At 44.3% G+C, this 16,261-nt stretch overlaps 1 protein-coding gene across 7 annotated transcripts in view; it reads right to left on the minus strand.

The window, feature by feature from the left end:
• Positions 1 to 16,261, minus strand: part of sema5ba (sema domain, seven thrombospondin repeats (type 1 and type 1-like), transmembrane domain (TM) and short cytoplasmic domain, (semaphorin) 5Ba) — a 198,142-nt gene that overhangs the window by 40,092 nt on the left and 141,789 nt on the right. For all 7 annotated transcript variants that reach the window (XR_004109298.2, XM_031324031.2, XM_031323963.2 and 4 more), the window contains 2 exons: positions 15,964 to 16,171; positions 15,245 to 15,452 (listed from right to left, as the gene is read on the minus strand). Coding sequence is in view for 6 of the 7 variants with exons in the window: in XM_031324031.2 (XP_031179891.1) it covers positions 15,245 to 15,452; positions 15,964 to 16,171 (416 nt within the window). In the remaining variant the exon portion in view is untranslated. The remainder of the gene's footprint in view (positions 1 to 15,244; positions 15,453 to 15,963; positions 16,172 to 16,261) is intronic.

Here is a 16,261-nt window from a genome sequence, read left to right on the forward strand (position 1 = left end):
AACTTCACAAATTTTCAAACCGTTACATCCCTAGGTCAAATACAGACATCATTATCCAGCACAGCCAAATGTTTTGGTCTTTTTATCAATTTACTCACAAAATAAACGTCTATTAGCTACAGCTTATATAATCTGCTGCCAGTGACGTTTGTCATTTCAGCCAATGAAAGCAACAATCAATACTGGCTAAAAAAAAAGGAAATTCAACCTGGAAGTTTTGCACATTCTCTCTTTGCTTACAGAAAAGGTTACTACGTTCGATAAGAGATTCATTATCCTCTGAGCTTAGCAAATCCAGGTATTTTGCTGATCCAAAGTGTCCAAACTGGCTATCATAGCTTGTTGCTTGGTTTTATCTATTGCTCATGTTACAAATTTCCCCCCAAAAAAGGGAGCAGAGTAGTTTGAATTTGTCAGCATCAAGGGATTTGAAAGATGACGAGCTGGAGGTGAAGACACAGAGCAGACACAGAGCAGGTCCAAATCAGGGCTGAGAGAAAGAGGAGAGCGAAAAAGCAATATAGACAGGAACGTGGAGAGAGAAATAGACAGAGAGCAAAATTATTACACTGAGCTGCAGCCAGAACAAAGCCTTTAATAAAAGTAACAGCATTCTGGAGCAGTAATAAATACATCCACTGTGTGGACACCATCTCTCCCTTTCTCTTTCAGTACTTGGCTGGTGAAGTGCTCCTCGGATTGGTCATACAGGCTTAGCAGCTCCAGAGGCCTGCTGACAGGCTGGCAGCCACAGCCGACAGTAAATTGGGTTTGCTGGGGACCGGCCTGTAAGCTCCCCTCACACAGAGACAGACAGGGAAGTCCACACCACTGTATAGGGGTCCTATAGGGACCGATGCTAAAGTATACACTGGTTTTAACAAGCAGCCACACACACACACACACACACACACACACACACACACACACACACACACACACACACACACACACACACACACACACACTGTAGCACAGATGCTAATGGTCAGTGGTTTTCCCTGATGACCACCTTAATTGGTTTCCTTATGTTGTTTTAAACTCCTGCTTCAGGCAGGCTGAACTGCCTTGGCCTCATGTCTGCTGCCAGGTCACTTGTTAATCACACACATACAACCACATACTCATACACACTCAGCAAATTGAACCAAAGCTTCTCAGGCAGGAATGTTACAATCACCAGCAGGACAATTGTACATCTTGTAATAAAACGTAATGTTTATGTAAGCAGATGTTTGAGCGGTGGTTTGGCTGCAGGAATAGAACCGCTACAGAAAGCTTGATTTGTTCCGTTTCATCCTCCCCGACATTATCCTCCTCATTTATTCAGCGTTTTCTCCTTGTAGTTATTTCTGTTTCCATATTTTTCTTATCTTTTTCTTTCTCATGCTCTTTTCTCTTTCTGTTTACCACCAACTGCGAAAACAACTGCGAAAACAGTCAAAAACAGCTTGTCTTACACCTTCAGTTTTGACAAATGTTTTGAAAGAAAAGTACTGCACTTTCTAAGTTGGCTTTTTGTAGGAGGTGGCACAATGCTACTGTTCTGAGTGAGACCAGTAGTTTCATTCTGTATTTGGCAGCATTGACTTCTTTTCTTCCCTCAGTGAAAGGAGAAAATGAAAAGCCCTGATGGATGCAACATTGCAGCTAAGCTAGCACGCCGCTGTGGCCAAAATAAATCACTTCGCTAACAGAGCGAGATAGAGAAATAGGGGCTGGGTGGAGGACAGAGTGGTGCTGTTAGCCACAGGTGCCAATTGGCCAGGTCAAATATAATTACCACAAATAGAGGACAAACACACACAGACATGTGTGCACATACAAACACAAAAGCTGCAGCATTTGTCTGCAAGCTATCACTAAAAGCCTACAAATCACCGACTGTTGAAAAGGTTTAGCACTGTAACAAAAAAGCACTTCAGTTAAAGATGATGATGTAAATGTTATTCTACTCTCAGGGTTGAAAAACTCGCCAGAGCCGGCTATAGGATCAAGCACCTAAACGTAATTGAGTTTTCAACAACTGCACAGGCATTCAAACCAACATATGTGTATGCTGCCATAAGCTAAACTGTAACTTCATGTTTAGACAATTACAAACATGACTTCTGCCTGTTAGCAGCGTAACTTCGGAGCTCCCAGACCCTGGCAATATAATGCTGTCTTTCAGAGGCTTAAAACATTAAAAGAAATATGTGATATTGATTAGGCGTTGATGTTATGAAAGGGAGACGGAATACCGCCGTTCAGGTGAAAAACAGGCTCCAGCAGTCGAAGAAAAGTCCACGGACAAAACAGCTATCGTTGGCGGCTGCCATATTGAACCTGAGGAATCATCGCAACAGGTAACTGACTTCATGGCTGATTTACAAACGATACTTCAAGAACTGAGAGACTTTCACCAGGAAAACGGCGGCCCTCTCCAAGAAATTAAAGAGGACATTAAAAGAACCAACAGCAGAGTCGATGAGGCCGAAAAATGGATCTCTGAAGCAGAAGAGAGAGTGCACGTGGTGGAAGATGTGGTGTTAGAGATGCTGAAACTACAGGAGAAACTGGAGGCCAGGCTCACGGATGAGGAGGGTCGGTCAAGAAGGGAGAACATACAGATTCATGGTATAGCAGAGGGGGCTGAAAATAATTCCACAATGATGGTCACATCCATGGAAAAGAGAAAAACTGGAAATTCCTGCCTCCACCGAGGATCTGGATAGAGTAATTTCTAGATTTATTTGGCAGGGGAAGAAACCTCAGATAAGGTTTAAGATGCTTCAGCTATCCAAGGAAAATGGAGGTCTCTCCCTCCCAAATATATATAAAAAAAAAACACAGATAAAAATTCTGGTTGATATACAGTATGCAATCCATCCTACACAGCAAAGTGGAAGAAAATGAAATAGAATAGGAAATAGAATGCAGTATATCCAGTGATATTCCTCTTCAAGCTGTGATAGGTGATACTGCCTTAATTAAACGTGTGCGGGTTTCCAATCCATGGATGTCATCACTCAAAATTTTGTACTAAAAAGATCACAGATCCCAGGAGCCATACCTTATGATGAGATAGATAGCTTATGATTCAGATTTCATACCCATAAGTACAGACACAAGATTTAAAAAATGGGCTGAAAACGGTCTGGTAAAATATAGTGACCTCCACAAAGATGGAGCACTAAGAAATTTTCAGGATTTAAAACTCCACTATGGCTTAACAAATCTAGACTTGTACAGGTTTTTGCAACTTAGACATTATACTGAGAAAGTGATAAATAAGGCAGACATAGATAAGACAAATTCAGGTATTCTGAAGGTCTTCTTAATGAGTTACAAGTCAGACCCAGGTCGCAGGAATATCTCAAAATTGTATAACAAGTTGAATGAGTTAAGTGGAGAGGACACAATTTATATAAAAGATAAATGGGAAAAGGAAAATTCACTCTACACTCAGAAATATGGGAAAAAGTAATTAGACAACAATGGAGAAGCACATCTGCGCAGACCTGCCAACCTTGAAGAAATGTTATGAGTACACCCACCGACAGCCCACCGCCAATGTATGTTCCACCGTTGCCCACCCACCTGGCTGTAGGTGTAGTGAAACTACACAAATGTTTTCTTATATTCTGTCCAATATTTTGTGCCCATATATTTTTGTTAGTCTAGCCAATAGGAGGTGGAGTGAGCTAATAAATAGGCCTAAGTACTTCTGTGTTAAAGATGAGTCAGACCAGGTTAACACATAGCCTTCTTCTGATCCCAAATCAAGATGGCGCCGCAGAATGGCGACACGGTGTGTTGGAGCGCTCTGTTTTGTTTTGTTTTGTGTTTTAACTTTGTTTCTTGCGATGGTACCTGTATCTCATTCACAAGTGAAGAGCTCGTGAACTTCAGGGGAACAACACCATCAGACTTATTTCCCACTTTTCTTCTCCCTTCACTGGAAATTTTGGACATTCTGGTCAAAGGTGCGCTCACCTTTGCTCACGCAGCGAAACGCCGGAGGAGAGGGAAACGGGCCGGTGCGCTGGTGCGTCTCCGCCAGCGAGGATCACGTACACCGTTACCTGGAATATTCCTCTCTAACGTGCGCTCTCTGCCCAACAAAGTGGAGGAATTACAACTGCTGTTGGGGGGAAACAGGGACTTTTCTTCATCTGCTGTTTTGTGCTTCACGGAGACGTGGCTCTGTGGAATAATACCGGACTCTGCGCTGCAGCTGGCAGGCTTCCAGCTTTTCAGAGCGGACAGAGACACGGACCTCTCCGGCAAAACTAAAGGTGGAGGAATCTGTTTCTACATCAACAGCGGTTGGTGCAACGACGTGACAGTGATCCAGCAGCATTGTTCTCCTGACCTGGAGTATTTCATCATAAACTGTAAACCTTTTTATTCACCCCATGAGTTCCATTCATTCATTCTGGTCGGTGTTTACATCTCACCGCAGGCCAACGTGCAGGACGCTCAGCGCATGCTTGCCGACCAGATACTGTGTGTGGAGCGGACCAACCCGGACTCCCTAGTTATTGTCCTTGGTGACTTTAATAAAGGGAACCTCACTCATGAACTTCCTAAATATAGACAACATATTAAATGCCCGACCAGAGAGGAGAACATTCTGGATCACTGTTACACCACAGTCAGGGATGCTTATCACGCCGTCCCCCGTGCTGCACTGGGACACTCTGACCACGTCATGGTCCACCTGATCCCCACCTACAGGCAGAAACTAAAGCTCTGCAAACCTGTAGCGAGGACATCAAGGAAGTGGACCAGTGTAGCTGTGGAGGATCTCCAGTCGTGTTTGGATTGTACTGACTGGGATGTGTTCAGGACTGCTACCAACAGTCTGGATGAGTACACAGAGGCTGTGACGTCATACATCAGCTTCTGTGAGGACTGCTGTGTTCCAGCAAGCACCAGGGTGAGTTACAACAATGACAAACCCTGGTTCACAGCCAAACTCAGAAGGTTAAGGCTGGCTAAGGAAGACTCGTTCAGGAGTGGGGACAAAGACAGATTTAAAGAGTCAAAGTACAAATTTAGCAAGGCAGTGAAGGAGGCTAAACATCGGTACTCTGAGAAGCTCCAACGCCAGTTCTCAGCTAATGACTCTGCGACTGTCTGGAAAGGACTTAGGCAGATCACCAACTACAAGCCTAAAACCCCCCACTCCTTCAATGACCGACACCTAGCCAACGACCTGAACGAGTTCTACTGTCGATTTGAAAGACAAAAGGACAGTCCTGACACCATCCCCCATGACACCTCCCTACAGCTACAGCCACTGTGCATCACCTCCACCTTGCCCACCTAAGCAGGGTCCTGGGCCCCCCCACCAATGCCCTCCTTAAAGGTCCCCTCCACCTCCACCCCCCCTCCCACCTCAGTGACGACCCTCTCCATTCACGAGAGGGACGTCAACAGACTCTTTAGGAGACAGAATCCCAGGAAAGCTGCTGGACCGGATGCTGTCTCCCCATCCAGCTTGAAGCACTGCGCTGACCAGCTGTCTCCAGTGTTCACAGACATTTTTAACACCTCACTGGAGACATGTCACGTGCCAGCCTGCTTCAAGACCTCAACCATAATCCCTGTCCCCAAGAAGCCAAGGACCACAGGACTTAATGACTTCAGACCCGTCGCCCTGACCTCTGTGGTTATGAAGTCCTTTGAGCGCCTTGTGCTTTCACACCTCAAAGCCATCACCGACCCCCTCCTGGACCCCTTGCAGTTTGCCTACAGAGCCAATAGGTCTGTAGATGATGCAGTCAACCTGGCCCTCCACTACATCCTCCGGCACCTGGACTCCGCAGGAACCTACGCCAGGATCCTGTTTGTGGACTTCAGCTCTGCCTTCAATACCATCATCCCGGCTCTGCTTCAGGAGAAACTCTCCCAGCTCTCATCTCCATCATCATCTCTGATGGAGACGAGTCCGCCTACAGGTGGGAGGCTGACCACCTGGTGACCTGGTGCAAGCAAAACAACCTAGAGCTCAACACTCTAAAGACAGTGGAGATGGTTGTGGACTTCAGAAAGAACCCAGCCCCACCTGCCCCCATCACCCTCTGTGGCTCCACAATCGACACTGTGGAGTCTTTCCGCTTCCTGGGAACTACCATCTCCCAGGACCTCAAGTGGGAGCTGAACATCAGCTCCCTAGTCAAGAAAACACAACAGAGGATGTACTTCCTGCGGCAGCTGAAGAAATTCAACCTGCCAAAGACAATGATGGTGTACTTCTACACAGCCATCATTGAGTCCATCCTCACATCCTCCATCACCATCTGGTACGCTGCTGCCACTGCCAAGGACAAGGGCAGGCTGCAGCGTGTCATTTGGTCAGCTGAGAAGGTGATTGGCTGCAATCTGCCGCCGCTCCAGGACCTATACGCCACCAGGACTCTGAAGCGTGCTGGAAAGATTGTGGCTGACCCCTCCCACCCCAGACACAAGCTCTTTGAGTCACTCCCCTCTGGCAGGAGGCTGAGGTCCATCAGGACCAAAACCTCACGCCACATAAACAGTTTTTTCCCCTCCGCCACTAGCCTTCTAAACAAGGCTCGGAATCCATCCTGACTCTCTCCACACCCCACCTCTGGCTCCTCATGCCACTGTACCTACTCTGCTGTAGCGTCCCTTTTCACTACTGTTTAACTTATTTTACTATTTATTTAAATTTATTTTATCGTTATTAATACGTATTGTGTGTATATGTTTATACTTATATTGTTTATATCTTTTTATCCTTCTTATATTTGTATGTGTGACATGCTCCAACAACACCATGACAAATTCCTCGTATGTGCAACGTACTTGGCAATAAAGCCCTTTCTGATTCTGATTCTGATTACTGAAGGGAAATGAAGTAGTCTAAGTAATGATTTACTCATAAAACAACTTTAAATAGGCCTAAAGCAACTACTAAAAAAGCACAACATTGAAGCCTGGCAGAGACATGATTATAGGCTAATAAATAACATAGGTCAGATATTTTCAGATAGGCTTTTAAAAGGTTGACATGGGTGACAATTGCATTATGTCAGTTGCCATCACATTGGCCTAGCAAATAGCCCTACTGTATGCTATGTATCATTAACTGAGCTCGTCCCAGCTGGACTCCCTGTTATGATGTCAAGGTCATTATTTATGTTCATGAATTCAATTAGGCTAAAAAATAGCCTAACTGTTACCTTTATCTTACGTTAATCAGCACCTGGCCTGTCTAAAACCTTCTAGTTTTCTGGCCATTCCACCACTTTTCTAACTTCCCCCAACTAATGGGAAGGATGGCGGGTCTGACAGGCTAGCCTATTGACACTATGAACATGTTTTATCATTATCATTATGTTTCGGGGGGTGGGTGGGGGAGTATTTGCAAGAGTGCATGGCTTGTAGCCTCCTGTCTCATGCTCCTCCCGTCTCATGCCTGGGCCTGTCCAACGGTAAACTCAGATGTTCAGAATACGACTGTAAATTCAGACGTTCAGAATAGCCTACGAAATTGTGAATTATTTTCTAAATGAAGTCACGGTTAAGTTAGCGGGCATGGGAGACATGAGACAGGAGGTCTGCAGGCTGCAGCCATACCCGACTCAGTATGAGTGTGGGACTGCGTTCGTTACCTGTTGCCCCTTCGTGAATGATATCGATGTCTGTCTTGCACACGGTGCAGAACGCGTGATGAGGTAGCCTGGACATGTGGAGGCAAGGCCATCTCTCCCGATAGCTGTCAAGAAATCGCTGTGGTTTCCGAACCTTTTTTTGAGGCGGTTCAGCCATGGCATGCAAGCCTACATTTATCCGGACAGCATGGCTTGCTTGAGGCACTGAATTGAATTAAACGCGCGAAGCATTTGACTAGGAGGAGCAGGTGGGCGGAGGGTTAAAATACAGCGCTCTGATTGGCCGAAAGCTTTTCACTCCACTTACACGCTGTGGCTCAGCGGCAGAATCAACGTCATAGATGAAAACTGCATAGAAACTGAAACCGGCGAAATGAAAGATGCAACAAAATGCGTACCTAGAGAGGAGCGAATCGTACAAGCGTACTTACCGTGGATTTCCACAGGATGCGGAACGTCTGCGGACCGGCTCCACTGCGGAACGGCTGCGTGCTCCGCCGTCCGTCAATACCCACCAGGTCCGGATTTGTTGCGTAACGGCTGCGGCCAGCCGACCACGAGATCTCGCGAATTCACGTATGTTCGTGCGATATAACAGGATGTAGTTTCTATAAACAGAACCACAAAACCAACAACAGTTTGTTTCCATCCAGAGGAGTAGAGGGGAAACAACTCTGTGCTGTGTTTTCAAGGTGTAGTGCAGGGAAATATGACCTGCTGTGAGCACGGTGTATTTTATTTGGAAAAGTATCCGGATGTTTTATTTTGTTTCTGTGCTCGACTTCCTGTCCCGCACAATCTGAATTGTGCTGAATTGCTGCGGAGCTCTCCGTCGTCCGTCAAAAATAGAAGCTCTGCGTATCTGCTCCGGAGGGCTGCGGACTGACGGAACTGGGACGGAGTAGGGACGCAGACGTTCTGCAGTCAGTGGAAATACACACATTGACTTTAATGGAAACCTAATGACTCCGTCGACGTTCCGCAGACGTTCCGCATCCAGTGGAAATTGCCGGTTAAGGGTCAAAATGCGTGCAGAGTACGAAAAATGCGTACATGTTGGCAGGTCTGTCTGCGCCTTTTCACTATTTTAACTATTGTGTCCACTTGTATAACCAAGTTCTTTTTTCTTTCTTTTTTCTTTTTCTTTTTTTTAGAATTTTTCTTTTTCCTTTCACTCATTTATTTTCTCTGGATTTTCAAATTATGTTTAAGTATGTCATTCCATTCTTTTCTACGTATATATTATTATTTTTTCTTCTTTAAATCAGAAAAAGATGCATATTTGTTGTGCTGTATTATGTACACCAATGTGTTCCTAATAAAAAATTTAATAAAAAACAAACAAAAACAAAACAATTACAAACATGCACACCTACTGTACATTCACCTACTGTACAGCCACAGTCCATCCATTATGCCATTAAACAGCTGGATATTTTTCTAACAAATCCAGACTGATCTCATGAAGTGGTGTATGTATGACACGCCAATTCGTATGCCATTTTTGGCATGTTATCTGTACGCATACTGGCTTTTTAGCGTGTTTATCAACGCCGTTTGGCCTTCATTGACTTACATTACCTTGCGATTGCGTGTGAATTGACGCCATAGCGAGTAGGGCGAAAATCCGCGTAGGGAGGTTGGTCGGGGTGGTGGATGGGTCAAACACAAGACTTTCACCCAGGAGACCGGGGATCGTGTCCCGTGTGTCACGTTTCCTAAACTCAACCGTCGCTTTCTTTTTTTACTAAACCTAACCCTGTTCTTCTTTTCCTAAACCAAACTGGTTCTTTTTTTCCTAAACCCAACCCGCGTGTCACGTTTCCTAAACCCAACCGTAGCTTTCTTCTTTTACTAAACCCAACCGGTTCTTTTTTTCCTAAACCCAACCCCGCGCTGTATACGGCGCTCAAAATGCGTACAGATAACACACCACTTGGCTTTAGAAAGTGGTGTGTATGTTTACGTCCACTGTATACAGCGTAGACATACACGCGGATAGCTCAAAATGCGTACAGATAACACGCCACTTGGCTTAAGAAAGTGGGCGTATATATTTATGCGAAGTCATGATGTCATGTTGACAAATCAGATAAGTTATATATAAATCACCTTCTGTGTTGCTGTGACGCACATCACATCACAGTACTGTAAATACCGCCATTGTTCACTGTTTATATAAATGTGTGTGTATACGTGTGAGATTGGGAAAAGCAGCATGTGTGGGTGCAGATGAGCCGCTGTCAGCTATAAAACCATCTGAGTATATTCAGCTGTTATCAGTGCGTGAATGGATGGCTGTATGTGAATGGGACGACCACACACACTGCAGAGGAGATGAGGAAAATGGCTCATTCAGTCAGCAGTACAATGACTGGGAGTGTGTTCAGACAAAGAAGGAGGATGGCAAATGGGTCTTTTTTAAGCAGTCTGAACAGTGAAAACTCAGAATGGTGAACAGGAAAAGTAACAAAAGTAAGAAAGAAAAAATAAAAATAGCAAGACCGGAGCTGGGTGGTAGTGTGGTACAAGTTACTGCAATTACAGTACTTTTCCCAGTAGCGTAACGCATAACCCAATCTCCTGAGCATCTCATGCTGTTTTTTGTGATTAATTTGGCCACAAATGAATACATTCACGACAGCTTTTCCAAGAAATTGTGTTAAATTGTTAATCTTGGAGTGTAATATTTATGTATGCAAATACAGCATGGTGGGTCTGATACTCCAGTTTCCAGGGTTTGCAAGCCCTGAATCAACACGTTTTTAATCTGGTACAGATGCAGACGTAGCAATACTGGGCACATTGGGACCAGGTTTAGGAGCTGTGTAATGGTGAGCCCGATTATATTTCTGGAGTGGATTTAAGCTTTTCTCTTGAAGGTCCTGACAAGCATCTTAGAGAAAAACTGTTGGCTGTGGGTGAGCCCCCTCAACAGATTCCAGTTGGTCAATAATTCACAAATGTTGCCTCCTGCTGTGTTTCCTCAAGATCAGCAGCTTTAAATTCCATGCATAGGTAGGTACAAATGCTTTCCATCTCCATAACACACTTGGTTAAGTTGTCTGTTGTCCATGGTCATATATACTATATAAAAAACGTCCTGTCACTTTCAACTTCTTTTATATTTTAAAGGTGCTCTAAGCGATGTTGGGTGACGTCACTTCTTGTTGACGTTCGAAGTATTGTCAAACAAAACGGAGGCTAGCTCCTTAAGTCGCACAAACAGCTGACTTCAGACTTGACTTGCGACTCGAACCAAAAGACTTCAGACTTGACTCGGACTCGAGCTTCGAGACTTGTCAACAATATGTTTTCATGCAATTATTGCTTTTTAAATCTAAATTTATTCATGTATTTCTATTTTCTTTTATTGGCGCATAGGCTATACGTTGGGGAAACGTATGACGAGCTGCATGTCCCCTGCCCTTTGCCATAATGTGCAACGTAATGCATGCACTATGCCTTATGTGCGTGCACTCACATATAAAAAAATGCATTGACGATGGCGACACCATGTCCTCCCAGAGTTGTGCCTTTTGTCATTAGTTTTGCTTTCAATAACTTGGTAAACAGTGGCAGTAAGCGAACAGCTACATGCAAGTTGTGTGGCACCAAGATAAATGATGCCGGATCAACAACGTCGAACTTCATCAGTCACTTGCTAATGTGAAAGAGACGTTACATTTAACATATATCGTCACAGGTAACAAGCTAACCATCACAAAGTGTTGTCCTAATGCTGGGAACAGGCACATTGTATCTTTATAGTTAGTAGTTGCTCAGTGAGGCTCAGACATCCATGGCGCACAGGAGGTGGGACGCACGGATCCATCTCTCCAGGAACAAACGCTGTGTCGAGTGGGCAAACTCATGTGATGCGTAATTGATCCCGTGGATGATTTGTAGGCTATTAAGTGAACAAGGTGTACCCGGTCCACCAAACACTGGGCCGTCTTGACTGTCTTAATTCTGCACATATTTCTGTTACTGTAGTCCTATTTACTATTTAATTATTTTATCCATGCATAGCGCAGCAGATCCGTGCGCACTGTCACCTGCCGTGGAGACGCTGGCTTCACTAACCTCTCCTCCTCTGAGTCGCATCTCCCTCACACTGGACTCAGGTTCACTGAGCGTACTAACACTTAGAAAATAAATGGTATTACATCAATGAGTTCAAACTGCTTATTGTGCGTAATTTGGCCTGACACTGAGATGCATGTTGTCCTGTAAATGGTGTGGCGCTGCCACTATTCTCTTGATTTCCACTTCGACATTAGACATTTTTTTGAGTGAAAGAGACGTTACATTTAGCATATATCGTCACAGGTAACAAGCTAACCATCGCAAAGTGCTGTGCTAATGCTGGGAACATGCAAATTGTATCTTTATAGTTGTATCCATATCATGTGACAGACTTAGGTTAATATTTCACCAGGTCAGAGGGCTAGAGGGATGTGTTAAGTAGACCCCATAAAGTTATCCTACAACTGATGTTGATACTGTACTGTATGGATGGTAGCTACAGGATATGCTTTGAATTCATAAGATTTAACAATACAGTGTTCGGGACAGATCAGATGGCCAGAGACTTGAGACTTGACTTGGACTCGTGGCAAAAGACTTGAGACTTGACTTGAACCTGCCCCTCAAAGACTTGAGACTTGACTTGGACTCAAGCTCAAAGACTTGAGGCTCGACTTGGACTTCCAAAAAATGATTTGTGAACATCTCTGGTATGTGACAAAAAATCGCTTAGAGCACCTTTAAGTACTTAACATATGCAAATATGTGAATGAAGATTACAAGATTTAACAACTAAGACAAACAACAATTTCCACAGACATGTGACTAACAGAAATGGAATAATGTGTCCCTGAACAAAGGGGGGGGGGGGTCCAAAATCAAAAGTAGCCCTCAGTAGCTGGTGTGGCCACCAGCTGCATTAAGTACTGCAGTGCATCTCCTCCTCAAGTACTGCACCAGACTGGCTAGTTCTTGTGGTTGTTTTTGCCATCCTGTACCTGTCCCGCAGGTGTGATATTCAGATGTACCGATCCTATGCAGGTGTTGTTACACGTTGTCTGCCACTGCGAGTACGATCAGCTGTGCTTCCTGTCTCCCTGTAGCGCTGTCTTAGGCGTCTCACAGTAGGGACATTGCAATGTATTGCCCTCGCCACATCTGCTGTCCTCACGCATCCTTGCACTATGCCTAAGGCACGTTCACGCAGATTAGCAGGGAACATGGGCGTCTTTCTTTTGGTGTTTTTCAGAGTCAGTAGAAAGGTGTCTATACTTTCCTATTTTTCTTTTAACTGTGACCTTAATTGCCTACCGCCCTTAAGCTATTATTGTCTTTTCGACCGTTCAACAGGTGCATGTTCATTAATTGTTTATGGTTCGTTGAACAAGCACAGAAAACATTGTTTAAACCCTTTACAATGAAGATCTCTAAAGTTATTTTGATTTGTACAAAAGTATGTTTAAAATACAGTGTCCTGAAAAAGGGGCGTTTCTTTTTTTTGCTGAGTTTATTATAGTAAAAAAGACTCAAATTCAGCAACAAGGGCAGTGATAGCTGTATAAGTGTACCCTGTTTTATAAATTGTCACCGTTGGCTCTCGCAAATTGCGATTTGCATTTTTCACTAATCAACAGATTAACTGTTAATGTAAATATTAGCTGAAGTCATATTCCCATGCATTAGTTAACTACCTTGCCTCCTTTGATTCTAAATCTCCTGACTCATTGTCACCCATCTGCCCTTTTCTACTTTCTACTACTCGAGTCTCTCCAGACGAGCTAGGGTGTCATGATGACGCACAGGTTGACTGCAGTGGGTTTGAAAGATAGTATGAGTGAGCGAGCCACAGATGTGAGCAGAATATCGCAGTCTGTCCTACAGTATCTCACCCCCTGCTCCCCCCTCTTCTGGTGCCCTTGAAGCCCACTCTTCTTATCGTTTCACCCCACTGTGCCTTAAATAGGACTCCAGCTGCTTGCTCGGCTTTTTTCTCTGTATCTGTATTTCATTTGGCTTTTCTCTCTCTTCCTGTTCCTCTCTGTGTCTCTCTCACCTTGCATATCTCACCCACTTCTTATTAAATACAATGGTTTCCCTAGCTGGTGGTTGTGGTGTGAGTGTGTCTGCTCCCATGTGTCTAGGAGTTTGGATTTAGTAGAAATAGCGAGCTGACTCATCAGGCAGCGCACATATGAGAACTCATCCAAGCACCAACCCACACACAAACTGCCACACACACACACACACACACACACACACACACACACACACACTGAAAATAGCATCTAGCCATTTGTATGCTAAAATGAAGTTGACTTTGAAGAAATGAGGTGGCCGGCTGATTGAGAGCACTGATGAGATACAGAAAGTTGGACAAACAGCCAGTGAGCTTTTCTCCCCTCGCTCACCCCCGAGACGTAGATTTTCACATGAATAACCTGAAGCTGAAGATGGCAGAGCTCTCTCTTTCTCTCTATGGCTTTGTAGCTCTCTCTCACACACACACACACACACACACAAATGCGCCTTCAGAGAAACTTCTCTGGCAATGTATGAGCTATCTTCATCCACACTTTTTATTTGTCCTCTGAAAAAAGTCACAGCGCTCTCTCTGTATTATGCAAAACTTCATTACTAAAAAACAACCCAGCACAACAAATTAATTTCCTCTAGTGAGCAGATGCCGCCCCAGTCATTTGTCTGGTTCCATACAGACTTTAATGTTTATAGGCGAGGTCTTCCAGACATTCATCCTAGTTGAGGACAGATAATTACCTCCAATAGAGGACCAACCAGGTTCAAATGAATCCAGTGCCAAAACGCATAAAATGAACAATAAAATGTACACTGTGTATACCGCGCCGCTGCTTTTAGAAAGTGGCTATTGTCCCTCACGTGGCTTATTATTTCATTCTTGTAGTTGAACTCTGAGACGTCTCACAACAATCAGAGCAGACAGTACAGAAGTAACAGGAAATGAGAGGAAAGAGAGGGGAAGAATGAATTGCAACAAAGGTCCTGAATCCAACCAGGGATGGTGCAGTCCCAGTATGTTAACCACAAGGCCACCAGATGCCTCATTCATTAGATCACTAGCCGTGATCCAGGACCACGCTTCTACTTATTAAAAAGATGCAGCATTTTGTTCAGTTCTGCAACAATACTGATGGAGAAGCATGGACTGTTCTAACTCTATTATACTTTCCAACCACACAGGGCAGCACTGAGCACACCAACACTGGACAGCACTCCAGTGGTTGAACTTATGTAAGAAATACTGCGTCAATGTACACTATGTACTACATACTCAATGATGACATGTCTATAATGTCCATAAGCCTGCTGAATTTTTACAAACTTTAATGTAAATCTCCCTCTCACTGTTGGCCTAAGTCATGTTTTGTTTCTTTACACCTACATCATAGATTTTCTTTTCCTTATACGTTCCTAGTTCATATTTTCAACATTCTCTCTATATCAAATTTATGAATGGCTAAGTTTGGGTTTCCTTTGATAGCTTAGATACATAGTATGATCATCCTGGATAAAATTTTCCACTAGATGTGAAAATGTTGGGCAGTACTCACATCTCATTTTTGTAGGTGGAGCACCTCTCCAGCGGGATCTTCAGGACTCGGTTGTTGAGCCCAATGAAGAGCGACCTGTCGCTGTGCAGGATCTGCAGGCTCAGGATTGGTTCTCGCACCCCCGTTGGGAGAAGCTCCATCTCCTCCAAATAACAACCTTGTAGGTTCTTGTTGGGCGTAGCCAGTGCCTTTAAGATGGTGCCATATTCTGATTGGAAAAAGGATGAGAAGAAATAACAACAATCTATCTTGTATACAGGCAAATTAAAATGAACTTCCCTACTTGATTTTTCTTTTTGATGTTATATATTTGAGATAAGGTATGTTTCTACTTCATATATTTATTTATTTTTGAGATACTTTATTGATCCCCAGGGGGGAAATTACATTTCACACTGTTGATATATTACATATTACACACAGGCCCGAAATACGCACACATGCCCAAACAGGACTTATACATGCACTAATGGAGAGATGTCAGAGTGAGGGGGCTGCCCATTAAAGGCGCCCTGAGCAGTTGGGGGTTTGGTGCCTTGCTCAAGGGCACCTTAGCAGTGCCCAGGAGGTGAACTGGCACCTCTCCAGCTACCAGTCCACAGTCTGTACTTGGACCCTCCGGTTCCCAAGCTAAGTCCCTACAGACCGAGCTACCGCTGCGTAATGTGAGCTGTGCAAAAATAAGTCATAGTTTTGTTCCTTTCTCCTCCCTAACTAACCTGTGCTGATGTACATAACATGATAGAGGGTGTCCATGCCCTGAACAATGTCCACGACCAGATTGGAGAAGCGAACATCATCCTGCATGACCAGCGGATCAACAGACTCCGGCTGGACCACGTCGTTCATCAGGTAGAGCCGCTGGGCGTCCTGCAGGCTGCGCTCCGTCAAGCCCTCGTTGGGACCCTCGTCATCTATAGTCCCACACTGGAGAGGAAAGGAAATGGGGGGAGTGAAGGGTGAGGATGTGAAAATGTGGGATGGCACATGAAAATGAAAAAAGAAGGCAGAGAGAAT

The sequence above is a fragment of the Sander lucioperca genome, chromosome 8 (assembly GCF_008315115.2).
Source record: "Sander lucioperca isolate FBNREF2018 chromosome 8, SLUC_FBN_1.2, whole genome shotgun sequence".
Taxonomy (NCBI): Eukaryota; Metazoa; Chordata; class Actinopteri; order Perciformes; family Percidae; genus Sander; species Sander lucioperca.